The sequence below is a fragment of the Dunckerocampus dactyliophorus genome, chromosome 11 (assembly GCF_027744805.1).
Source record: "Dunckerocampus dactyliophorus isolate RoL2022-P2 chromosome 11, RoL_Ddac_1.1, whole genome shotgun sequence".
NCBI classification, from domain to species: Eukaryota; Metazoa; Chordata; class Actinopteri; order Syngnathiformes; family Syngnathidae; genus Dunckerocampus; species Dunckerocampus dactyliophorus.
Window position 1 is genome coordinate 26,977,297 of NC_072829.1, and position 27,173 is coordinate 27,004,469.

A 27,173-nucleotide genomic window follows, 5' to 3' on the forward strand; every position below is an offset into this window, starting at 1 on the left:
GTAAGCTAATTTTAATTGTTGGGACCCATTTCAACCTTTTTATGTAGCCTTTTTGTGGTTTTTCTATTTAAGCATGTGGCAAACCCTCCACTTACACACAATAAATGAATGCCAGAAGCATATATTCAGTGTCTTTTTTCACCTAAATGGTGTAAAAAAGAAAGTCAGTAATGATTTGTAATGAACTGATGTATGAGGTTCATGGCTAAAAGGGAAGTGATTTCATTCAGATCCAGAATTCATTCAGGGTCCAAGGGCATAACATATAAAGTACGATACACAAGCACAACAAACAACAACCTAATTGATTTCAAGAAGAATCCAAACATGTTAAAAGGAGATTTATCTTGTTAATTTTACAATGCTACGGGACAGTGGTGGTTCTGGCTTCATAAATATGGGGAAGGCAATGAAATACAATGGGAACATGGATGGAACAATAAAGAACATTTATATTAAATGAATGGAGGATCTTATTGAAAATAAATGTGTACAGAAATTGAAAAAAAAACAAACCCACCTTGATTACAACATAATTTCATTGGATGAGATAACCATATTTAAAAAAAAAATAGCCCCATATTGGAATCTAATTCCTTCAATAATTACTTCATGTTATGTAATGTCAGCAAAGACGCAGAGGATGGCGCTATTTATCTGCTTTGTTAATATCCATCCCACTCTTACATTGACGGGGAATTTCTTTTTTTAATTTGGCGGAGGGTATGGAAAGAAAAGGACAGCTCCGTGGTGCTCCGTGGAACAGTGGGCCATATTATTTGGCTCTCTTCTGGGTGAAACCTTAATTATTGTGGGAGGAATATCACCTTGACGACTATAAACACGTTTATTGTACCACACTGACACTAACGCGCTGTGTATAGGAAATACTGGACATCCGTGACAATGAGGCCACACAAAAGGTATGTGCTCCTCATTGCGTTCTTGTACACAATTCACTGTGTTTGGGCTTCAGTGACTCATTATTCCATCCCTGAGGAGCTCAAAGAAGGATCAGTAGTTGCCAATCTTGCAAACGATCTCAGTTTGGACGTTACAAGTCTGATTAGACGCAAGATGCGCGTCGACATCATCGCTAACAAGAAATATCTGGATGTGAACAAAGAGACTGGGGAACTGTTCATTGTGGAGAAGATTGACAGGGAAATCCTTTGTCCAAGTAAATCATCAGCATCCTGTTATATCAAGTTGGAGGTGACACTGGAAAACCCACTGCGTATTTTTAATATAGAGCTAGAAATACTAGATATGAATGACAACGCTCCGCAGTTTAGGAGAAACGCCATTCATTTAGATATATCTGAGTCTACGTCAGCAGGGGAAAGATTCTCTTTGAGCAATGCAGTAGATCCTGATGTGGGGAGCAATTCAGTGAAAACATATCATCTGAGTGAAAGCGAGCATTTTAATATTGAGGTTCAGACTGGAAGAGATGGGTCCAAATTTGCAGATTTGATATTAAAAAAGACATTAGACAGAGAGCAGCAGGCTGTGCATAATTTAATATTAACAGCAGTAGATGGAGGCACACCTCCTCGTTCTGGTACTGTCAGTATTATTGTTCATGTTTTAGACACTAATGACAACGCCCCTTTGTTTAACAAATCTATCTACAGCATTAAAATAATGGAGAATTCTCCAATTGGAAGCCTTGTTATTGATTTAAACGCTACTGACTTAGATGAAGGCTCCAATTCGGATTTAACATATTCATATAGTTTATATACACCAGAGAAAACACAAGAAACTTTTAATCTGAATCCTTCTACTGGTGAGATTACTGTTAAAGGAATGCTTAATTATGAAGATTTTAGGATTTATGATATGGAAGTTATAGCAGCAGACAAAGGAGTCAACACTCTATCAGGACAATGTACAATCAAAATTCAAGTTGAGGATATGAATGACAATCATCCAGAAATATCGATTAAATCTTTCCAAAGTCCAGTCAGTGAGAATATTGATGTAGACACAGTGATAGCAGTGGTCAGTGTGAGTGATAAGGACTCAGGTGACAATGGGGTGGTGGATCTTCACATTCCTCATAATATGCCTTTTAAACTAAAAGAGTCCTCTGATAACTATTATAAGTTAGTGGTCTCAGAGCCATTAGACCGTGAGAAGGTTCCAGAATATGACATCACCTTCACTGTGACAGACAGAGGCTCCCCTCCTTTAAGTGACAATGAAACAATGACTTTACATCTGCTGGATGTGAATGACAATGTTCCACACTTCCCTCAGTCCTTTTATACCATACGTGTGATGGAGAATAACGCTCCTGGCGCCTTGCTCAGTTCACTCAGTGCGTTTGACCCTGACCTCCATGAGAACCAGTACCTCGTTTACTTCATCCTCGAGAAGGAAATAGCCAACACCTCCATGTCCATGCTGTTCTCCATCAATCCAGAGAACGGGAACCTTTACGCACTAAAGACTTTTGACTATGAGATAGAGAAGGACTTTCTTTTCCACATTGAGGCCAGAGACTCTGGCTCTCCTCCACTCAGCAGCAACGTGACCGTCCACATCATCATCGTAGACCAGAACGATAACGCTCCAGTTATTGTGTCTCCTTGGCGAGCGCACGGCTCTGTGGTGGAGGAAAAGATCCCCAGATCCACAGATAAAGGCTCTCTGGTTGCCAAGGTGATAGCCTTGGATGTGGATTCGGTGCACAACTCTCGCATCACCTACCAGTTCCTGCAGGTGACCGACGCCACCTTGTTCAGTCTGGACCAGTACAACGGAGAGATCCGCACTATGAGGATGTTCAGTTACAAAGATTCACGTCATCAGAGACTGGTTGTTGTTGCCAAGGACAACGGGGAGCCTGCTCTCTCTGCTACAGTCACCATCAAGCTGTCCACAGTGGAGACTGCTGTGAAGACCTACTCAGACATGACTGAGGTGCCTCTGGAATATGACATCTTCTCAGACCTCAACCTGTATTTGGTCATCGGTCTGGGTTCAGTGTCCTTCCTGTTGCTCATCACCATCTTGGTCACCATCGTGCTCAAGTGTCAGAAGGCCAAGCCCAGCATAGCAGCTCCTCCCTCCAGGAACAGTGTGATCAGTGAGAGGAACTCCACCATTGCTGATTCCACTCTGGTGTCAAACGATGCCTACTGGTACAGTCTGTTTCTAGCAGAGACCAGGAAAGGAAAGCTGGTGGTCAGACAGCCTCTGCCAAAGGGCTCCAGATACATCGTGTCCAGTATTCCCAGGAGCACAGGCATGTCTGAGACTAGTGGCTCTGCTACTTCTACTTTGCAGGTATGATAGGCGTTCAACTTTTGTATGTTTTTGCAGTGAGCATAATGTCTTAAAGCTACTGTCTGCCTTGGTTAGGTGTTGTAAATCCCGCCTCTTTTTGCTGTGCCGTTGCAAGATACACCCCGCATAACACACATGAGCATTGGTTAAGTTTGTAATAATTTAAATTTGGCAACATTTAGCTACTAACGTTAGCTGCATTGAATGAATAGGTTATCATAACCACACAATGGCTAACGATTGTCAGTCACTTCTGATGCCGTGTTTGTTTATGTGCATGCGCTACAGACACATACTGTACGTGCATACGAAACAGCTGTGAGTAAAAGCCATGAATGGCATTCATCTTATTTGGCCTGCATGGCATTTTAACAAGGTTTAACTTCCAGTTCTGCCAAATATCGACATTTATTTGTTTCATTTGTTCTTTTAAACCACTACTGGTAATGTATACATGCCGGTGGTGTTTTTTTGTTTTTTGGTTTAAAGAAGTGTAATTTGGAGCTAAACAGAAAACAAAGACAGCCCCTTTACAGCCCCTTTAATTTCGCATTTTGCCATAAAAACATTTAAAAAAAATCTAAAACCAAGTCCCATAAAAAGTAATGTCCTTCAGTCTGTCTTTATTTTTTTTTGTTAATCTTCAAATGTTAACAAACCTTGGTGAAATTGGGTGTACTGCCGCAAAAATACAGGGCGTGGCGCTGTTTACTTTGCAATAATAGTTGCCCGCCGCAGCCTTGAGATTTCCTGTGGAAGGTTTCACATAACCTCCGTGCGCTGAGCTCTGGCAGAAAGGCGTGAAACGAGGCTTGAAAACTTCACCATCCTAAAGCTTTTTGAGAGATTTCACATACTTGGAATGGAATTCAACTAAGGATGTTTTAAATATTATTTGCACGGACGAATAACGTTTAAGGAACAATCAACCAATAATGCTGCTTCATATCACAATGCGGTGCAAAAGGTACGTGGCGCTCGTAATTCTTTTCTCCTTTATTCTTTACAACAATGCTTCAGTGACTCACTATTCCATCCCAGAGGAGATGAAAGAAGGATCTGTTGTTGCCAATCTTGCTAGTGACCTGAGCTTAGATGTGAAGACATTAGACAAAAGGAAGATGCGGCTCGACATCATTGCCAACAAAAAATATCTGGACGTGAACAAAGAGACTGGAGAACTGTACATTGTGGAGAAGATTGACAGGGAACATCTTTGCACGAAAACGCTGACCTTATGTTACCTGAAAATGGAAGCAATACTTGAAAATCCTGTTAGAATATTCAACATTGAGCTGGAGATTTTGGATATGAATGACAACGCTCCACAATTTCGGAGGGACGTAATTCACTTGGACATATCAGAATCAACACATGCTGGAGAGAGATTTTCTTTGAGTAATGCAGTCGATCCTGATGTTGGCAGTAATACAGTGAAAACATATCATATGAGTGAAAGTGAGCATTTTAAAATTGAGGTTCAGACTGGAAGAGATGGGTCCAAATTTGTAGATTTGATATTAAAGAAGAGTTTAGACAGAGAGCAGCAGGCTGTGCATAATTTGATATTAACAGCAGTAGATGGGGGTGCGCCTCCTCGTTCTGGTACTGCCAAAATTATTGTTCAGGTCTTGGACACTAATGACAACCCCCCTTTGTTTAACAAATCTATTTACAGTGTTAAAATCATGGAGAATTCTCCAATTGGAAGCCTTGTTATTGATCTAAATGCTACTGACTTAGATGAAGGCTCCAATTCTGATTTAACATATTCATATAGTTTATATACACCAGAGAAAACACAAGAAACTTTTAATCTGAATCCTTCTACAGGCAAAATTACTGTTAAAGGAATGCTTAATTATGAAGATTTTAGGATTTATGATATGGAAGTTATAGCAGCAGACAAAGGAGTCAACACTCTATCAGGACAATGTACAATCAAAATTCAAATTGAGGACATGAATGACAATCATCCCGAAATATCTATTAAATCTTTCCAAAGTCCAGTCAGTGAGAATATTGATGTAGACACAGTGATAGCAGTGGTCAGTGTGAGTGATAAGGACTCAGGTGACAATGGGGTGGTGGATCTTCACATTCCTCATAATATGCCTTTTAAACTGAAAGAGTCCTCTGATAACTATTATAAGTTAGTGGTCTCAGAGCCATTAGACCGTGAGAAGGTTCCAGAATATGACATCACCTTCACTGTGACAGACAGAGGCTCCCCTCCTTTAAGTGACAATGAAACAATGACTTTACATCTGTTGGATGTGAATGACAATGTTCCACACTTCCCTCAGTCCTTTTATACCATACGTGTGATGGAGAATAACGCTCCTGGCGCCTTGCTCAGTTCACTCAGTGCGTTTGACCCTGACCTCCATGAGAACCAGTACCTCGTTTACTTCATCCTAGAGAAGGAAATAGCCAACACCTCCATGTCCATGCTGTTCTCCATCAATCCAGAGAATGGGAATCTTTACGCACTAAAGACTTTTGACTATGAGATGGAGAAGGACTTTCTTTTCCACATTGAGGCCAGAGACTCTGGCTCTCCTCCACTCAGCAGCAACGTGACCGTCCACATCATTATCGTAGACCAGAACGATAACGCTCCAGTTATTGTCTCTCCTTGGCGAGCGCACGGCTCTGTGGTGGAGGACAAAATTCCCAGATCCACGGATAAAGGCTCTCTGGTTGCCAAGGTGATAGCCTTGGATGTGGACTCGGTGCACAACTCTCGCATCACCTACCAGTTCCTGCAGGTGACCGACGCCACCTTGTTCAGTCTGGACCAGTACAATGGCGAGATCCGCACCATGAGGATGTTCAGTTACAAAGATCCACGTCATCAGAGACTCGTTGTTGTTGCCAAGGACAACGGGGAGCCTGCTCTCTCTGCTACAGTCACCATCAAGCTGTCCACGATGGAGACTGCTGTGAAGACCTACTCAGACATGACTGAGGTGCCTCTGGAATATGACATCTTCTCAGACCTCAACCTGTATTTGGTCATCGGCCTGGGCTCTGTGTCCTTCCTGCTGCTCATCACCATCTTGGTCACCATCGTGCTCAAGTGTCAGAAGGCCAAGCCCAGCATAGCAGCTCCCCCCAGCAGGAGCAGTGTGATCAGTGAGAGGAACTCCACCATTGCTGATTCCACTCTGGTGTCCAACGATGCCTACTGGTACAGTCTGTTTCTAGCAGAGACCAGGAAAGGAAAGCTGGTGGTCAGACAGCCTCTGCCAAAGGGCTCCAGATACATCGTGTCCAGTATTCCCAGGAGCACAGGCATGTCTGAGACTAGTGGCTCTGCTACTTCTACCTTGCAGGTATGGGGAGACATGCTAATGATTTGTTGTTTGAGTCAGTATGATAATATAGTACAATTCAGAACATTAATTTTGCATATCAAACTAATTTTGGAATTCAACATTTTCCAGTTGTGTGTCATTCTAGCCATTCATATTTCATGTAAATCCTGTTTATAGAACATTGTTGTTCTACAACAATCAGGTAAACTCAAAATATAATGGTCAACACTGGGGGGACTTTTTAGATGTGCTCTTCTGTGAGCTATATAACAAAGTAAGTAGAATTTTTAGGGGCTATCCACACGGAAGCGTTTTCAGGTCAAAATGTCAAAGTATTTTGTAATTTCAGCCTCTCATCCACACGGGATCGGTGTTCTAGGTGACCTGAAACTGTATTTTTTGAGAACGGCTTCCACAGTGGGAAAATCTGAAAACGCCAGCTCGCCGTTTCCAGATAGACTAGCAAATCCGCTACAATTTAATGATGACATCACCGTTACATGACCAGTGACCAGAAGTGAGCTTTGACAACAAGCCAACATATTTGAATATTTCCAGTGTCATGGCTCACCGCACTCGACATTCTCAAGGTTTTTTTCTATTTTCTTTTCTCCCAAAATGACGCACATGTAATTCCACGAGCCTTGAAAATATGAAGACAACGGACTTATGCGCATCCTTTCTTTCTTCTTCTATTTTTTGGCGTGTCAGGTGGGTCCGCTCGTGTATTTGTTCACAGAGCCACACATAGATGTGCCTTGTGTGTTACATTCAGTTATCCGTTTCTGTCTGGATGTAACTATTTACTAATCCATCACAGTGTGGACGCAACTTTTTTTCAACCCGCCAGAAAAAAAAACAAAAACAAGAACGTTCCCATGTGGACAGGGCCTTACATTGATTGAACAAGCACTGAAAATTACAAACATCAATGCAATGTGTCAAAATGTAACAAATACATTGTAGAAGCAGAAAATCCAACTCCAGGTGATGGAGCACACGTCCGTGTTGAAGAGAACCATTTTACTTTTGTTATAATCAAAACAGGCAATAAACAAAGACACGGAGGCTATATTTTTTTGTCATCACCATTATGCGCACTCTTACTTTATTATTATCATTTTTTTGAACACTTTTAAAGGTTACTGACCAGCAAGTCAACATGATCTCAGCTAAACCTGCACCAGGAATTTCACAATAATCAAAATTCTTAAATAGGGTTTTTTTTTCCTGCTGTCTTAGATCTTTGAGCAAATCTATCAGAAGATAAGACACACATTACTATACAGTACTTCCCTGTAAATGACAACATTTATGTTTCATAAACACAACAACTCAGTGTTTATTTTTACAGCACTTGTTGAATTTGTAATAGTTTTTTTGACTAAAACGTATTTTAGTTTTAGTCATACATTAGTCAATTAAAATCATTTTTTAGTCGATTCAATTTCACAACATATTAGTCAAATAAGTGTAGTCACAATATAAAGTATAAGGGCTCTTTAGAAATGTCTTTGAAACCACCCTTATTTAGGTTACCTGCAAAGTATCCCAATAAAATGACCAACAAAAAGTGCACCTGCTCTCAATTAATATATCATTAAATCAATAATTTCACGTTATAATGTTATATTATTTTACCTGAAAATTTTAAAAAGTCAAATATTTTGTCAGATGTTGAATAATTTATGAATAGGAGGCAGTAGACCTCTAACTACTGTATGCAGTAACAAATCCACTCTGCGTAACGCAATGTAGTCATCTGTAATGCAACATGCTGCTCTTTCTCAACAATAAAAACAGCAGTAAACATAACGTAGGAAAATGATAACATATTATTGTACAAATAGTCACTTGTCAGGATGACTTGTTTGTAGATGTAGCTTCATGTTAGCTGTCTTTTTAGCGGTGATAATCATTCACAATGTTTACACAGTGTCTTGTTCTGCACAGCGTCAAACGTGAAATGTGCCCATGTGTCTACTGCTCTCTTTCTCCCAAGCGTAAGTCATATTGCAGCGTGCACTTGTCACAATGTTATAGCATACGGTATGGTTTTGAAGCGCAAAATCCAACAGACCTCTCTCACAAAGACAATATAGGTCTGGTTGAACCTCCTGCGTAACTCGATCCCGCCCCCTTTCCCACACGCAGCTAACGTAGTCGTGATGGGATATATTCCTAATTTGTCTCTACCGTCTACAATGCGAAATAGATATGACTGGGTTTCATTTCTGTCAACATTCGTTGACGTAGCTGTCTGTCCATTTCGTCAGAGTTTTTGTCAACGTGCATTTGTTCTGATTAGTCATCATCTCTTTTTTGTCAGGGAAAAAAAGTCATTGACGAAAACTATGACGAAAATTATTTATCAACGAAATTTACAATGCAAATCAAGATTGTATTTTTGTAGTTTCAAATGGATACTCAAAATATACATTACTATATAAGATACCAGATATTCTCAATTGACTTGCTTTTAAGACTAATAATAACGTGTATGACAGGGCATGATTATGTGAAGGTAGATAAAAAGGACAAGTCAGCGAGCTCCACACAAACAATATAATACATTTGTGAGAATTACAAAACATGACATAGCATTAGAGAGGCTCTACTGGAGCACAGGGTGTCGTCGTTTCTCAGCCTGTTCACTTGAGACATTGTCCTCATGATGACATCCATCATTGGACATAAGGAGAGAAAGAAGGAAAGGAACAGCTCCTGGTTCTGAACGAACTGGTTTACTTTTGATGATTTTTTACATCTTTCTTGTGTGTGGTGAAGAAACGGACTCGTAGGTCATTTTAGAGGCCCTGAATTTTGACTGCAGGTTGACGAAAAGAACCGAAACAATGGGGGATTTTATCAGAGCAGTGGAGAGGACGAGGCGAGTGTCGACATTGTTTCTTTTCTGTGCCATCCTGTCCTACACGTCTGCGATGACACACTATTCTGTCCCTGAAGAGATGGAGGAAGGATCTGTTGTAGCAAACCTAGCTGCAGATTTGGGTCTGGATGTGAAAACGCTGACTGAGAGGAAAGTGCGCATTGAGATCATTGCCAGTCGGAAATATCTGGACTTGAACAAAGAAACCGGGGAACTGTACATTGCCGAGAGAATAGACAGGGAGTCTCTCTGCCCCACCAAGACGTCATGTTACCTTAAAATGGAGGTAATTATTGAGAATCCCAAACGAATATTTTACATAGAATTAGAAGTACTGGATATAAATGATAATGCACCTCATTTTAGGAGGGACACAATTGATTTGGATATTTCAGAAGCAACCCTGGCGGGTGAGCGCTTCTCTGTGAGCAATGCAGTCGACCTAGACGTCGGGTCCAATTCTGTAAAAACATATCAATTAAGCCAAAGTAATTATTTTGCAATAGAAATTCAGACTGGAAGGGATGGGTCAAAATTCGCTGATTTGATTCTGATAGAGGCCTTAGACAGAGAGCAGCAGGCTGTGCACAATTTAATACTAACAGCAGTAGATGGCGGTACACCCACACGTTCTGGCACAGCCAGTATTATTGTTCATGTTTTAGACACGAATGACAACGCCCCTATGTTTGATAATTCTATTTACAGTGTTAAAATCATGGAGAATTCTCCAATTGGAAGCCTTGTTATTGATTTAAATGCTACTGACTTAGATGAAGGCTCCAATTCGGATTTAACGTATTCATATAGTTTATATACACCAGAGAAAACACAAGAAACTTTTAATCTGAATCCTTCTACTGGTGAGATCACTGTTAAGGGAATGTTGAATTATGAAGATTTTAGGATTTATGATATGGAAGTTATAGCAGCAGACAAAGGAGTCAACACTCTATCAGGACAATGTACAATCAAAATTCAAATTGAGGATATGAATGACAATCATCCCGAAATATCTATTAAATCTTTCCAAAGTCCAGTCAGTGAGAATATTGATGTAGACACAGTGATAGCAGTGGTCAGTGTGAGTGATAAGGACTCAGGTGACAATGGGGTGGTGGATCTTCACATTCCTCATAATATGCCTTTTAAACTGAAAGAGTCCTCTGATAACTATTATAAGTTAGTGGTCTCAGAGCCATTAGACCGTGAGAAGGTTCCAGAATATGACATCACCTTCACTGTGACAGACAGAGGCTCCCCTCCTTTAAGTGACAATGAAACAATGACTTTACATCTGCTGGATGTGAATGACAATGTTCCACACTTCCCTCAGTCCTTTTATACCATACGTGTGATGGAGAATAACGCTCCTGGCGCCTTGCTCAGTTCACTCAGTGCGTTTGACCCTGACCTCCATGAGAACCAGTACCTAGTTTACTTCATCCTAGAGAAAGAAATAGCCAACACCTCCATGTCCATGTTGTTCTCCATCAATCCAGAGAATGGGAATCTTTACGGACTAAAGACTTTTGACTATGAGATGGAGAAGGACTTTCTTTTCCACATTGAGGCCAGAGACTCTGGCTCTCCTCCACTCAGCAGCAACGTGAGCGTCCACATCATTATCGTAGACCAGAACGACAACGCTCCAGTTATTGTCTCTCCTTGGCGAGCGCACGGCTCGGTGGTGGAGGAAAAGATCCCCAGATCCACGGATAAAGGCTCTCTAGTTGCCAAGGTGATAGCCGTGGATGTGGACTCAGTGCACAACTCTCGCATCACCTACCAGTTCCTGCAGGTTACCGACGCCACCTTGTTCAGTCTGGACCAGTACAACGGAGAGATCCGCACCATGAGGATGTTCAGTTACAAAGATTCACGTCATCAGAGACTCGTTGTCGCTGCCAAGGACAACGGGGAGCCTGCTCTCTCTGCTACAGTCACCATCAAGCTGTCCACAGTGGAGACTGCTGTGAAGACCTACTCAGACATGACTGAGGTGCCTCTGGAATATGACATCTTCTCAGACCTCAACCTGTATTTGGTCATCGGCCTGGGCTCTGTGTCCTTCCTGTTGCTCATTACCATCTTGGTCACCATCGTGCTCAAGTGTCAGAAGGCCAAGCCCAGCATGGCAGCTCCCCCCAGCAGGAACAGTGTGATCAGTGAGAGGAACTCCACCATTGCGGATTCCACTCTGGTGTCCAACGATGCCTACTGGTACAGTCTGTTTTTAGCAGAGACCAGGAAAGGAAAGCTGGTGGTCAGACAGCCTCTGCCAAAGGGCTCCAGATACATCGTGTCCAGTATTCCCAGGAGCACAGGCATGTCTGAGACTAGTGGCTCAGCTACTTCTACCCTGCAGGTATGAGTCAATTTATGACATGTGGTCAGTGTTTTAGAGTGCAGGAATATTTTGTTTATTGTAGCGCTTCACAACTTTTGTAATATTGTGAGGGTTTCAGATTAAAACCCTTTTTATGCTCTTGTACAAGTGGTAATAATAATTGACCTCAGTATTTAAGGGAACTCATTAAGCACGCATCATGACACAACGGAGCAGTGTGCAGGTCTCCAGAGCGTGTGGGGCAGTTTGGGAGCATTGGGTAAAAGCACATGTTTGGGTGCTTTGCTTAAGTGCATTTGTACTGAGTTGAGCCATGTATCTCATATCCCTAATCAAACCTGTGGCCCTTCGATCTCAAGCCAAATTCTTAACCACTGTACACACCAGTCTCCGTATAATTATAAACAATACATGTTTCATATAATCTACTTTGTGCTTCAGCAATTTAAACCCAAACACAAATGTGTAAACTATTTGTATCGTATGTCATGATGATAACATGTGTCAAAGTTGTGTTATGGTGGCGCTGTTTTGTTATTGAAATACCAGCCCATTCACACCGTCACAACAGAACATCGTCATTGGGCGGATCTTAAATCCACTGGATCTTCCGGCAGTGCTGAAATGCGCCTCCGTGAATGTGGTCAGTCATTTTGCCGACAGGGTGTTCTCTGGAATTAAATCGCTTAGAAGCTTTTGTACTATTTTTTCGTCGAAATTTGACGAAACGGAACACGCGTCTTGGACCTTTATTGAGGTGCAGTGCGCGCGCAAAAGACAATGAGGTCCATTGTGTTAAAACCGCCATTTCAAAGGTACGTGCTGCTCGTCATTGTTATTTTTTTCTGCTCTGTTCATCAAATATTAGCCTCCGTGACTCATTATTCTATACCCGAGGAAATGAAAGAGGGATCAGTAGTTGCAAATCTTGCTACCGATCTCGGACTGGATGTTAAAACACTCAACCAGAGGAAAATGCGTCTGGACATTATTGCAAATAAGAAATATCTGGACGTGAACAAAGACACGGGAGAGCTCTATATTGTTGAGAAGATTGACAGAGAACATATTTGCCCCACTAAATCATCCGCATCTTGCTATCTCAGACTGGAAGTGATTCTTGAAAATCCTGTGCGCATTTTTAACATCGAGGTGGAAATAATGGATATGAACGACAACGCCCCTCAATTTAGGAGAGACGCCATTCATTTGGATATATCTGAATCGACACCGCAAGGGGAGAGATTCTCTCTCAGCAATGCAGTGGATCCTGATGTTGGCAGCAATACTGTTAAAACATATCATCTGAGTGAAAGTGAGCATTTTAACATCGAAGTTCAGACTGGAAGAGAGGGAACAAAATTTGCAGATTTGATATTAAAGAAGAGTTTAGACAGAGAGAAGCAGGCTGTGCACAATTTAATATTAACAGCAGTAGATGGCGGTAAACCTCCACGTTCTGGTACTGCCAAAATGATTGTTCAGGTTTTAGACACTAATGACAACGCCCCTTTGTTTGATGAATCTATTTACAGTGTTAAAATCATGGAGAATTCTCCAATTGGAAGCCTTGTTATTGATTTAAATGCTACTGACTTAGATGAAGGCTCCAATTCTGATTTAACGTATTCATATAGTTTATATACACCAGAGAAAACACAAGAAACTTTTAATCTGAATCCTTCTACAGGCGAAATTACTGTTAAAGGAATGTTAAACTATGAAGATTTTAGGATTTATGATATGGAAGTTATAGCAGCAGACAAAGGAGTCAACCCTCTATCAGGACAATGTACAATTAAAATTCAAATTGAGGACATGAATGACAATCATCCAGAAATATCTATTAAATCTTTCCAAAGTCCAGTCAGTGAGAATATTGATGTAGACACAGTGATAGCAGTGGTCAGTGTGAGTGATAAGGACTCAGGTGACAATGGGGTGGTGGATCTTCACATTCCTCATAATATGCCTTTTAAACTGAAAGAGTCCTCTGATAACTATTATAAGTTAGTGGTCTCAGAGCCATTAGACCGTGAGAAGGTTCCAGAATATGACATCACCTTCACTGTGACAGACAGAGGCTCCCCTCCTTTAAGTGACAATGAAACAATGACTTTACATCTGCTGGATGTGAATGACAATGTTCCACACTTCCCTCAGTCCTTTTATACCATACGTGTGATGGAGAATAACGCTCCTGGCGCCTTGCTCAGTTCACTCAGTGCGTTTGACCCTGACCTCCATGAGAACCAGTACCTAGTTTACTTCATCCTAGAGAAGGAAATAGCCAACACCTCCATGTCCATGCTGTTCTCCATCAATCCAGAAAACGGGAATCTTTATGCACTAAAAACGTTTGACTATGAGATGGAGAAGGACTTTCTTTTCCACATTGAGGCCAGAGACTCTGGTTCTCCTCCACTCAGCAGCAACGTGACCGTCCACATCATCATCGTTGACCAGAACGACAACGCTCCAGTTATTGTCTCTCCTTGGCGAGCGCATGGCTCTGTGGTGGAGGAGAAAATCCCAAGATCCACGGATAAAGGCTCTCTGGTTGCCAAGGTGATAGCCTTGGATGTGGACTCAGTGCACAACTCTCGCATCACCTACCAGTTCCTGCAGGTGACCGACGCCACCTTGTTCAGTCTGGACCAGTACAACGGAGAGATCCGCACTATGAGGATGTTCAGTTACAAAGATCCACGTCATCAGAGACTCGTTGTTGTTGCCAAGGACAACGGTGAGCCTGCTCTCTCTGCTACAGTCACCATCAAGCTGTCCACGGTGGAGACTGCTGTGAAGACCTACTCAGACATGACTGAGGTGCCTCTGGAATATGACATCTTCTCAGACCTCAACCTGTATTTGGTCATCGGCCTGGGCTCAGTGTCCTTCCTGCTGCTCATCACCATCTTGGTCACCATCGTGCTCAAGTGTCAGAAAGCCAAGCCCAGCATAGCAGCTCCCCCCAGCAGGAACAGTGTGATCAGTGAGAGGAACTCCACCATTGCTGATTCCACTCTGGTGTCCAACGATGCCTACTGGTACAGTCTGTTTCTAGCAGAGACCAGGAAAGGAAAACTGGTGGTCAGACAGCCTCTGCCAAAGGGCTCCAGATACATCGTGTCCAGTATTCCCAGGAGCACAGGCATGTCTGAGACTAGTGGCTCTGCTACTTCTACCTTGCAGGTATGAAAACAAGCAACACCTTTAAGTTATCAGACTTCACCACATTCCAGAGGGTTATGAGTCCTTTCAATTTATGATCTTTTCTGTCCTAAATATTACTACCAACCTTTCCTCATCCTTTAGTTCTCAAATATTTTGCATCTACAATCAAATGAATTACTGCTGCAATTTTTATGTAAAAATATGTGAAAATATGTGAAAATAGCATACAAATTAATATTGGGGCACACGGTGGCCGAGTGGTGAGCATGTTGACCACACAATCAAGAGAACATCTCTGTGTGGTGTTTGCGTTTTCTCCCTGTGCGTGTGTGGTTATCTCCAGGTACTCCAGTTTCTTCCCACATTCCACAAATGTGAATCTTAGGTTAATTGGAGACTGTAAATTGTGTGATTGTGGGTGTGAATGCTTGTTTTGTCTATACATGCCCTTTGATTGGCTGACGGACAGGGTGTACACTGCCTCTAGGCTGAAGTCAGCTGGGATAGGCTCCAGCTTATTTATGACCCTAATGAGGACCAAGCAGTATAGAAAATGGATGTGATGGATGGATGGACTTTTTTAGTGTGTATGCTGGTTTTAGTTTGAAGTAATATTTGTTCTCTTGTACCCACATGTATCACATAAACACACATAAGCATAAGCATGAGACAAGCACAATTAAGTTAATTAGTTGAGAACAAACTGGAAAGCATACCAAAGGCTCAAACATGAAAACATTCTATTTGTAAATTGTTTTCGGATTTCAAATTGGCATAGAGTAATAACATAAATAGAGATGTTTCATATTGTCTTTCTTACCGATACAAAAATATTGTCCATTATGACTGATGCCAATCTGCAGCTTTTCTCTCAAACTAATGTCAGGTCACAACATGTAATGAATTAACACATTCTGCTTCTTTTACTGTGATGCCACTGGATGCATTTCACAAATAAGCACTGTTTCTGCAAAATAAGCCAAATACTACAATATGCGAGACAAGTTATACAAAAGTACCATATTTATTTTGAAACATTTTGTCATTAGCCACGTATCTCATGTATCTTATTGTCAGTAGTTAGTTCGATAGTCATTTTGCTTTGGCTTTTGTACCGTGTCGGTTTTCGTACAATATTGTGCTTAATAATGCACTGTATTGTTTCGTGAAATCAAGTGCCCAAACAAAGCACCCTTTGCTTTGCTGGGTCCCTGTCAGTGCATTTTTTTTTATTGAGTGCTACATTTTTTATTTGATTTGATTTTATTTTAAGTATTTGCTAAATAACCTGTCATGGGGCCAAAGAAAGTTGCACGTTCCAGCAATTTGATAAAGAAGCGGGGAAATTTTATTGAATTTATCTCGCCAGGATGTACATGAAGTCCGTATCAACAATATGTTTCATTGTTTTGTCATTTAATAATTATTTTGCATTGTCTGCATGTAAAACTATATTCTAAGTGTATATTTTGTTAATTTTCGGTGTCTGCAATGGATTAATTGGATTTTAATGATCTCCTACAGAAATAAATGCCTCGATTTTTGTACGTTTCGGTTTTCTTCTGACCTTTTGTAATGAATTAATGACAATACCCAAGGTACTTTCAATCTGATGGCGAAAATTGGAGCTAATTCCAGACTGTGGACATATTGAAGTAGCAAGCTTTGTTTCTCTGTGTAGCATGGTGCATTTTGATAAAGTCTCACTTGCTCACGGATACCAATATCGGCAAAAAAAACCCCTAGTGGTGTGCAGTCAGGGCCAGCAAGGCCTTCTCTTCTCTCCTAGTGAGGATAAGCGGCATGGATGGATTGGCCAATAATATAGGTCGCCAGATACTATTGGACATCCCTAAATATAAGTAATTAAAAAGTTACTGGTAAACATGATAACTAATTAGGCAAATTAGGGTATACACAACATTGCAAAAGGTTTCCTCACCTGCCTTTATACACATATGAAATTAAGTGACATTCAATTCTTAATCGATGGGGTTTAATATATAATAATAATGGGGTTGCTGCTGTAACAAGTAAATTTCCCCGCTGTGGGATAAATAAAGTACATACAATACAATACAATAATATGACGTTGGGCCATCCTTTGCAGCTATAACAGCTTCAACTCTTCTCAGAAGGCTTTCCACGAATGGGGTGTGGGAATTTTTTACCCTTCTTCCAGAAGTGCATTTGTGCAGTCAGACACTGATGTTGGACAAGAATCCCTGCATGACTCTTTGCAGGCTTGTCATGTTCTTCCACATCAAACCTGGTCATCCGTGTCTTTTTGGAAGTTGCTTTGTGTGCTGGTGTGCAGTCATGTTGGACCAGGAAGGGCCATTCCCAAACTGTTCCTACAATGTTGGGAGTATGACAATGTCTGCAATTTTTTGGTATGCTTAAACATTCAGGGTTACTTTCAGTGGAACTAAGGGTCCAAGCCCATTTCATGAAAACGACCCCACACCATTATCCGTCCTACACCATACTTTCCACTTGGCACAAGGAAGTCACATGAGTACAGTTCTCCTGGCAATTGCAAACCCAGACTCGTCCATCAGATTGTTAGATGGAGAGGTGTTATTCATCACCCCACATAATGTGTCACCGCTGCTCTAGAGTCCAGTGACGGTGTGCGTTACATCAGTGCTTCCCAACCAGAGGTACGGGTACCACTACTGGTACACGAGCAAATTGCAGGGGGTATGTGTAAACATTTAATTTCCAAGATGATGAGTAAATATTCTCAGTCATCTCATATTGAGCCAGACAATAAAATGGAACATGTGCACACCAACTAGTTTCCCTAGGGAGACAGTAACCTGTGGCACAGCTGCGCTAAAATAATAACAGCTGTGTTACATTCTACTTTTGGAGAATTATCAACATGTATGAGAGAGGGGGTACTCATGTTATGACGAAAATGCTCTGGGGGTACACAAGACAAAAAAAGTTGGGAAACACTTTACACCACTTTACACCAATGCTTTGCATTGCACTTGGCTATGTATGGCTTGGATGCAACTGCTCGACCATGGAAAACCATTCAATTAGGCTCCCTGCACGCTGTTCTTGAAGTAGTTTGAAGTTGATTGAGCACATTCCCGTGCTCAATCCCGTGACCACGCATTCCCCCTGCCTGAGAGTCGAACCAGTAAGCTAAAAGCCCAGGCTTCTAACCCACTGACCAGTGCGGCTTTTAAGGCGTTGGGGAGTGACTTTTATTTAACGTAAGCACAGCTAGCTGGCATCCGTTACAAAGGCCACCTGAAGTTTGGAGGTCTTAAGCGATTGACTGTGCAGAAAGTTGGAAACCTCTGTGCACGAAGTGCCTCAGCATCCGCTGACCCTGCTCTCTCATTATGTGGCCTACCACTTTTTGGTGTCGTGGAATGTTGAGAAGCAAAAACAAGACATGTTTGTAGTTTGAGGGAGAAGGCTCTGTTGTTTATCCAACCACAGTTAAATAGGGGTTCTGAGCAATAACAATGACGTGGATTAAGAGAACTCTCTCCTTATCTGGACTTCCTTCCTTTTCTGGAAGCAGAGCTTCTTGGCAGGACATTGGAGAACATTTGGAAAGCATCTTATGCAAGCGAGTCTTACAGTCATCATTTCACGCTGACCTCTTCTCAAGTGCAACTGGAATTCACAGAAAAAGTCTTTCTCCAATAGTGGCTAATTTGCTGTCATTCCTATTGCTTCCACTCTGTTATAATAGTACTGAGAGTTGACTGTGAAATATTTAGTGGCAATTAAATTTCACAACTGGACTTGTTGCATAGGTGGAATCCCATCACAGTGCTGGAATTGACTGAGCTCTTGAAAGTGAGCCATTATTTCACAAATGTTTGTTGAAGATTCAAGATTCAAGAGAGTTTTATTGTCATGAAGCAGTCTACATGCCCATGGTGCTTAATAAGAAAGGAGAAGATGGACTTATTTATCCTTTGGGGAGATTCAACAGTTGCAGTATAAAATATGCATACGGATTTTATACACCTGTGGCCATGGAAGTTATTGGAACACCTGAATTAAATTATTTTAATGTGTGGCAATATAGTGTATATTCAGATTAAAGACGACTATCATTGCACATGTACATGGTCTAAAATAAATAGCCAAAAATTTAAAATAAACACAATAAACTGCACAATGCATAATACACTACTCAGAACTTCCGTATGAAAAAAACTAAACCAACATATAAAAAAGGGAAACATTGCCATACAACTCCCTACCATAGAAACAAAGAATGATAAATTATTCAAACAATATTATGTAAACAAAACATCTGACAAATGATAAATCTATTCCTACTTTTAGTTATGCATATCGTGATTTGTTCAGTATGTTGAGAACCATTACAAGAATTGAAGCTACGATAAATTATATCTTTTTTTTTAAATACAACTGCACGTCCATTTAAAATTAGTCTATTATGCAAATCCAATTAAGGTGACCACATTTTTTTAGTTGAACGAAACTTTTCACACAATTATCAAACAAAAAGTTTAATAATGCTGATTTCATAAACGACAGTTCACGTCGCTGCTGTCCACAAAAACTTCCTAAGCTATGAAGTCATATTTACAAGCTTTTCTATTGGTGGCTGGTTGGGGGCGTGACGTGCTAACACCAGTCAAAAAGAAGCCTTTTCCTGGAGGGGAGGCATTATTTTCTGTATTTTATAAAGGCGGATCTGTGATTTCACGTCATATGTCGTTGTTGCAGCAACGAATTATTCCCAAAATGGCTCGTGTGTATTCGTGGGAAGGGTATGTTGGCGTATTTCTTTTTCTTTGCGCCATGATGAACACCGTGTGGAGCGTCACTCATTATTCTGTGCCCGAAGAAATGGAGGAAGGCTCCGTTGTTGCTAATTTGGCGTCTGATTTGGGTTTAGACGTGAGGACGCTCAGCAAAAGGAAAATGCGCATCGATGTCGTTGCAAATAAAAAATACCTGGACATCAACAAGAACACCGGAGAGCTTTTTATTTTGGAGAGAATAGACAGAGAGCTGCTGTGCCCCTTGAAAACGACGACCTCTTGTTTCCTTAAATTAGACGCAACGATTGAAAATCCAATCCGGATGTTCAACATTGAAGTGGAAATCACGGATATTAACGACAACGCTCCTCATTTTAGACGAGGGACCATGCATCTGGACATCTCCGAGGCGAGCCCGGTGGGAGAAAGGTTCTCTCTGAATAATGCCGTGGATCCAGATGTTGGAGCCAATTCTGTGCAGAACTACCATCTGAGCTCCAGCCAGCATTTCAACATTGAAATTCAAACGGGGAGAGACGGCTCGAAGTTTGCAGATTTGATTCTGATGAAGATGCTGGACAGAGAGGAGCAGGCTGTTCATCATCTCATCCTCACTGCTGTGGACGGTGGAGTTCCCACGCGCACGGGGACGGCCAGCATCATTGTTCGAGTCTTGGATGTCAATGACAACGCCCCTTCTTTTGAAAAAGACAAATACTCCGTAGACGTGATGGAGAACTCTCCTATTGGCAGTCTAGTGATTCAAATGAATGCCACAGATTTAGATGAAGGCTCCAATTCTGATGTGCATTATTCTTATAGTTTGTACACGTCAGAAAGAACACAAAATATGTTTAGTTTGAATCAGGAAAATGGTGAAATAAGAATAAAGGAGATGATTAATTATGAAGATTTAAAATTGTATGAAATGGAAGTCATAGCAAGCGATAAGGGGCTTAATTCCTTGTCTAGTCAGTGTAGACTAACTATACAGGTGGCCGACATGAATGACAACCACCCTGAAATTTCTATTAAGTCTTTTCTAAGTCCACTGAATGAAAACACACCTGTTGACACAGTGGTAGCAGTGGTCAGTGTGAGTGATAAGGACTCAGGTGACAATGGGGTGGTGGATCTTCACATTCCTCATAATATGCCTTTTAAACTGAAAGAGTCCTCTGATAACTATTATAAGTTAGTGGTCTCAGAGCCATTAGACCGTGAGAAGGTTCCAGAATATGACATCACCTTCACTGTGACAGACAGAGGCTCCCCTCCTTTAAGTGACAATGAAACAATGACTTTACATCTGTTGGATGTGAATGACAATGTTCCACACTTCCCTCAGTCCTTTTATACCATACGTGTGATGGAGAATAACGCTCCTGGTGCCTTGCTCAGTTCACTCAGTGCGTTTGACCCTGACCTCCATGAGAACCAGTACCTAGTTTACTTCATCCTCGAGAAGGAGATAGCCAACACCTCCATGTCCATGCTGTTCTCCATCAATCCAGAGAACGGGAATCTTTATGCACTAAAAACGTTTGACTATGAGATGGAGAAGGACTTTCTTTTCCACATTGAGGCCAGAGACTCTGGTTCTCCTCCACTCAGCAGCAACGTGACCGTCCACATCATCATTGTGGACCAGAACGACAACGCTCCAGTTATTGTCTCTCCTTGGCGAGCACACGGCTCTGTGGTGGAGGACAAAATTCCCAGATCCACGGATAAAGGCTCTCTGGTTGCCAAGGTGATAGCCTTGGATGTGGACTCGGTACACAACTCTCGCATCACCTACCAATTCCTGCAGGTGACCGACGCCACCTTGTTCAGTCTGGACCAGTACAACGGAGAGATCCGCACTATGAGGATGTTCAGTTACAAAGATCCACGTCATCAGAGACTGGTTATTGTTGCCAAGGACAACGGGGAGCCTGCTCTCTCTGCTACAGTCACCATCAAGCTGTCCACAGTGGAGACTGCTGTGAAGACCTACTCAGACATGACTGAGGTGCCTCTGGAATATGACATCTTCTCAGACCTCAACCTGTATTTGGTCATCGGTCTGGGTTCAGTGTCCTTCCTGCTGCTCATCACCATCTTGGTCACCATCGTGCTCAAGTGTCAGAAAGCCAAGCCCAGCATAGCAGCTCCCCCCAGCAGGAGCAGTGTGATCAGTGAGAGGAACTCCACCATTGCTGATTCCACTCTGGTGTCCAACGATGCCTACTGGTACAGTCTGTTTCTAGCAGAGACCAGGAAAGGAAAGCTGGTGGTCAGACAGCCTCTGCCAAAGGGCTCCAGATACATCGTGTCCAGTATTCCCAGGAGCACAGGCATGTCTGAGACTAGTGGCTCTGCTACTTCTACTTTGCAGGTAAAGTTATTTACTAATTTGACAACAGTGATGAGGAGAGAGGAGGCTGCAAATCACGTCAGATGTTTTCCACTTTCATGCTGGATTCTTATTCTGCATCATGTAAACGCTGATGCAATATTCAGCTGTTTTTTTTTTCTAAATTGAAAACATGCATGTCAATGCAGGTGACAAAATGGATAATCAGGTCATTAAAAAATATCCCCAGATTTATAATTTGAGGGCTGTGTTTTGCGGCATGTGTTCCTTTTTTTTTTTTTATGAAAGCAGAATCGTATTTTAATTCAGCCTGAAGGACAGTTTGTACACAGATAAAGTGTATGTGTTTAACTGCATTTTGGTGTATGAGTCAACATTTTACGATATGCTGCAACAAAATGTTCCATCAAACAGCATTTGCAAAATTCTTTTTCTAAGTTGGAATTATGTGTTTTCTGCCTTTGCTGGAGTGACTGGGAGTTTAAATATTCAAAACAAAAAGTACACCAAAGGTGGGGATGAATACAAGTATCACATATATACATGTTTATGTCAATAAGATTCTTGCAACTCAACATACACATATCAGAATAGCATACACAAAACCACTATTGCAAAAGTTTTGTGGATCAACACTTTCTACAAAAAGTGAATTTTAACTGTTGCTTGTGGTTTGTTGCCTGTCTTGTCTAACAACCTTTACCCAGGTACAGTAAACGAGATGTGCCCAGTATGAGTCATTTAAGGAAATGATCGGATTAAATGGATGTGTCTGTTCATTTGAAACTAATGATTAAGTATGTTGTTCAGGTCAACAGCACTAAACCTGCTGAATGTGGTGACATCAAAACGTTGTTTTGTCCCAGCATCTACTCACACAGGATACCTTAACAATCAAATGTGTTTTATGTATTGCCTTGTCTCAGCTCACTTTTAATTGTTTTTTTCTTCTTTCCCGCTCTAAAGTACCCTAAATGAGGGAAGTCCACTCTGCAGCATGGAGGTATGCAGGAATCTCGCTCCCTCAATATGGAGACACGTTTTTTTTTTCTTTGGCACACTTCTTTGGATGTTTGACATTGTTTCCTCTTTGTTTACTCTCTGACACGTTGTATTCCCTCTTCATGTCCACATTTGTCTGCTTTTGATCACATCACTGTCTTATCTTTAAAGCTCTCTAAATGTATGCAAATATTGATGATGACAAATAGTTTTTGTCTATCCAGAAAGTGCTAAAATACAGGCAAATCCTATACAATAGTCACAGTGTAGGTGATTATATGATGATACGGACTGATATGATTTGATCATTTGCAGCAAATGTGTGTTGTCCTTGTCATTATGTGTGAACAAAGTGATGGGCCAACTGCAGCGAGTCCTTCGATGCACCCTTTGACTAACATTAACTTACTTGCTGTCTTTGCTTATGAACAAAATGCAATAATATAAACAGATTAATACAAATTAATGCACGTAACAAGGTGTTTTTTTCTATTCATTGTTGTTCATAGCTTAATTAACTGGATCTGTGGTGGTTCTGACTGTGTTTGTAAATATAAATAGACTGAGACCTCACAACATTTTTTATGTTGTGTTCATCTCTGACCTATTTTTTTGTACAGGGAATGTGCAAAACAAGCTCTGTCACCCAGTTACCAAGCAACCACACTCCCTCTCACATTTCCAAAGCATGGCATAATCACTGATATAGACCACTATCTCATCTATGTATTTCGGGATGTGCCTAACCCCTCCATGCCTTCTGTCTTCTGCCTGCAGCCTCCTGTCTTAGTGGCACACATCTATCACTGACTGTCTAGTTGTCTTACGTCTTATATTTTTTTGTCTCATTTGTCTCACAGGCATCCACAACCAGCAGCACCAGATCGACATAAGGCAGGAACTCCTTGCTGCATATCGGACCAATCCTGATGGGTGAGCGACAGAGGAAAAAGAGATGACCTTGCGTTGACATCGCTCCCATGGCCTTCATGCTCCGCCTGGTTCTTCACACTCGAGATCCTGAATGCAATGGCTGATGATATAAACGCCGACCCACTACCCTCTCTTCTTTCTTTAAGCACATGAAAAGCCAATCAAAGCCTTTCTAATAATCTCTTCATTGTGCATGATATGACTGCATGGCTTCAACCACACTCTAAGAGCGTCATCCCCGCCCGAAAAATGTTAAGGAGATGTTACTTGCCAAGAAATAGACTGTGCCGTGTGGATTGTGAAAAAAGCCAAATGAATAAGGGGACTATTTGAGTGGACAATGGAATGTTGAATTGCCTACAAGAGACTGTTTTCCCTCTTAAAAAGGAACACCCATTATGTGTAGTTTACAATTGTATGAACTTTTGTGCTTTGTGTTGCCCATTATCCACATGAGTGACATTTGAAATGGCACAATTTACAAAAAAATAAGCACCAGTGCGATTTTTCTTAAATCCAAGTTTTGTAAAAAGTGACTTTAGGTTTTGTAAATGACATTGTGCTTTATATGTACGCAAGGCCCACAAAGATGAACAAGTGTGCAGAGTGATTCAACAAACTCAACAGGTCTGTTCACATGAATTAAGTAGGATTCAGTACAAAAATAATGCACTGCAATTAGCAGACAAGTGTGTTGAAAAATCTTGCCCTGACTATTACCTGACTATTACCTATTTTGCCACTATTACTCTGGCAAAATAGTGTTGCACATGCAACTGAGGCCACTACAATTGTCAAGCAATGCTTAAACTTTTGTATACAAAATTATCTCCCATAAACAAGTAACTCAAACACAGAAAAAGGGGGCCTTTTGTCAACATGTAGCTATTTTTCACTTGTTTTGCATGCCATAACCATAGTAAGAGTTTTAGTTATTGTGTGATAAAATTCATTTTCTGTATTGCATCACATGTATTCTCTCAGAGCAAGATACAAGAGGGACCAACAGTATAAGAACTGCATTGCATTGTTTTCTCCTAAAGAACAGGTGGCTGTTGTGACGTGTATGCATTCAAAAAAAGCAGTCACCATAATGAGTGCGTTTGAATGTTAAGGACTAAAGTAAACCGAAGTGTGTAGATATGACAAAGTACAGGTGTATCTAACATATTGATTACTTTTATCTAAGAAGCCAAACTCTGGATGTTCCTTCATATCAACCTTGTCTGATGTTGTACAACTCAAAGCTAATAGCATACAGTTATGTACTAAATGTTTACAGTACTGGAATAGTGTGCACTTTTCATCTATTGGAAGCTGTGCTCAGGTGTATTACTGACTCCTGTACCTGCAATGCAACACAGAAATACATGGTGGCAGAACTGGATGTAGTCTTCATAATGATTTTCATATTACATTTTTTGTTAAAATACATCAAGGTGTGTTTTCACATCATACTGAGTATAAAGGTATAGATTCAATACGCAAAGCAAAACAGCCACTGATTTCAGTATATTCTGACACAATGCCTTTGAGTGGAAGCAGTTTAATGTTGTTTCAATTGTGTTGTCATAACTTGAACTACATCAAAAACTGTGTCTGACCTTTTCAGTGCCACTGAACTGCTGTGCCATCACACAAACTAAATCGCTTTAACTTACACAGTATGTACAGCATATAAAGTATTATATAGTATGTTGATACCATGCAAGCGCACAGCTGAAATTGCATCAGAGAACATGTTTAAAGTTGTAATGTTTTCCAGGCAAGTATGCATACAATAAGTCCATTTGTACAGTGGTGTTTTGACAGTGAATCGTATTCTAAAATTGTGTGTGTGTAATGTGAGTTTATTGTATGACCGATTGAATAAAAAACATATTGGGAACAAAACTTAAGGTTTTAAATTATGGAATATGTCAGGAGTTTGGAGGAGGTCACATGAGTAGATGTAATGATGCATAATTTCTTGTTTGTGGTGATTTTTATCATTACATTAAAATTTTGTGAGAGATTGCTTACATTATTAAACTTTAAGGGCCATGCAGCAAACCAGTCCATAACACAAAGGTGGAAATGCTGAGTCTGTGTTGTGCACACAACACCACTGTCTCCAGGGAGCATGAGCTCATGAGAGGCAAGGACACGGTCAAGAAGATATGGTGGGTTATTGCTATTAAGCATGCAGGCAAATCAATTAAAATACACATGTTGTAATTAATCTGACTCACTCTTCTGGTCAAGTGACCTTTGACCACTCGGAACAAAGCAAATATGTCCTTTACTATGCATCTAAAGCATGCATAATACTAGTGCAATCATCACACTGATATGACTTTTAAAAATATACTAGTAAATATTTAATGCAATGCAACCAAAGATAATGTACAAGCCTTAACAGAAAACATTTCTGAGCACAGGGCATGTGGATACAATACTCTACAGGATTCACAGCATCCCTCCCCCATTGCATCTATTCTTTCTCAGCACAGTGACCTGCCTAAAGGAGCTGCGTTGCCATGACGACGAGCTGTCTGCTCCCTGAAGGGCGTTGTACATGTTGCTCTGACGCAGCCCGTCATTTAATATTCCAGTTCACACACAATGCTCGCGCTCACGTAAGCACCAGGAGACAGACCATTGGTTGTTAATGGAAATCATTTGCCATGATACAATCTGTTCGAATTGGTGCAGAGTGGAGAGAGGGGAGGGGGATTTGGTTGCAGCATGCGGCAAAGTCCGAGCATGCGCATTTATGTTTGGGCTGCATCCAAAGATATGACGTGATCATTGTGAGGGGTGTGACTTTTGACGGAATTAAAAAAAATATATATACAATTTCAGAATGGCTTTATCTGTAACCATGATGTATTCGTTCTATTTATACATTTTCTAGTCATTATTTTCCGCTGCAGTACAGACAACTGCGTTCTGTTCAGAATTGATCATCGCCGCACATACCATCTTTATCCACAAGAGGTCACTGTTCTATTCTGTGCAGTCTGCGCATGATAGGAGTGTACTGGATGAAGACCACAGAAAATTGCACTCACTGCTTACTACATTAAGTACG

At 41.0% G+C, this 27,173-nt stretch overlaps 5 protein-coding genes across 6 annotated transcripts in view; all 5 read left to right on the forward strand.

The window, feature by feature from the left end:
* Window positions 1-25,993, forward strand: part of LOC129189662 (protocadherin alpha-C2-like) — a 29,868-nt gene extending 3,875 nt beyond the window's left edge. Inside the window, exons 2-3 of the mRNA XM_054791577.1 lie at window positions 23,132-23,168; window positions 24,028-25,993. Coding sequence (XP_054647552.1) covers window positions 23,132-23,143 — 12 coding nt within the window. The 3' untranslated portion in view covers window positions 23,144-23,168; window positions 24,028-25,993. The remainder of the gene's footprint in view (window positions 1-23,131; window positions 23,169-24,027) is intronic.
* Window positions 16-25,993, forward strand: LOC129189663 (protocadherin alpha-C2-like). The gene is made up of 3 exons (XM_054791578.1): window positions 16-4,264; window positions 23,132-23,168; window positions 24,028-25,993. The coding sequence occupies exon 1, from the start codon at window positions 907-909 to the stop codon at window positions 3,301-3,303; it is 2,397 nt and encodes a 798-aa protein (XP_054647553.1). The 5' UTR covers window positions 16-906; the 3' UTR covers window positions 3,304-4,264; window positions 23,132-23,168; window positions 24,028-25,993.
* Window positions 6,790-25,993, forward strand: LOC129189661 (protocadherin alpha-C2-like). The gene is made up of 3 exons (XM_054791576.1): window positions 6,790-11,875; window positions 23,132-23,168; window positions 24,028-25,993. The coding sequence occupies exons 1-2, from the start codon at window positions 9,473-9,475 to the stop codon at window positions 23,141-23,143; spliced, it is 2,415 nt and encodes an 804-aa protein (XP_054647551.1). The 5' UTR covers window positions 6,790-9,472; the 3' UTR covers window positions 23,144-23,168; window positions 24,028-25,993.
* Window positions 11,883-25,993, forward strand: LOC129189660 (protocadherin alpha-C2-like). The gene is made up of 3 exons (XM_054791575.1): window positions 11,883-15,052; window positions 23,132-23,168; window positions 24,028-25,993. Exons 1-2 carry the CDS (start codon window positions 12,638-12,640, stop codon window positions 23,141-23,143), a joined length of 2,427 nt encoding a protein of 808 aa, XP_054647550.1. The 5' UTR covers window positions 11,883-12,637; the 3' UTR covers window positions 23,144-23,168; window positions 24,028-25,993.
* LOC129189659 (protocadherin beta-16-like) lies at window positions 15,059-25,993 on the forward strand. Of its 2 annotated transcripts, XM_054791574.1 has the most exons (3): window positions 15,059-22,186; window positions 23,132-23,168; window positions 24,028-25,993. In XM_054791574.1, exons 1-2 carry the CDS (start codon window positions 19,613-19,615, stop codon window positions 23,141-23,143), a joined length of 2,586 nt encoding a protein of 861 aa, XP_054647549.1. In that variant the 5' UTR covers window positions 15,059-19,612; the 3' UTR covers window positions 23,144-23,168; window positions 24,028-25,993. The 2 variants fall into 2 exon arrangements, with proteins under 2 accessions (XP_054647549.1, XP_054647548.1); XM_054791573.1 differs by lacking the exon at window positions 23,132-23,168.
* Window positions 25,994-27,173: the final 1,180 nt, after the last annotated feature.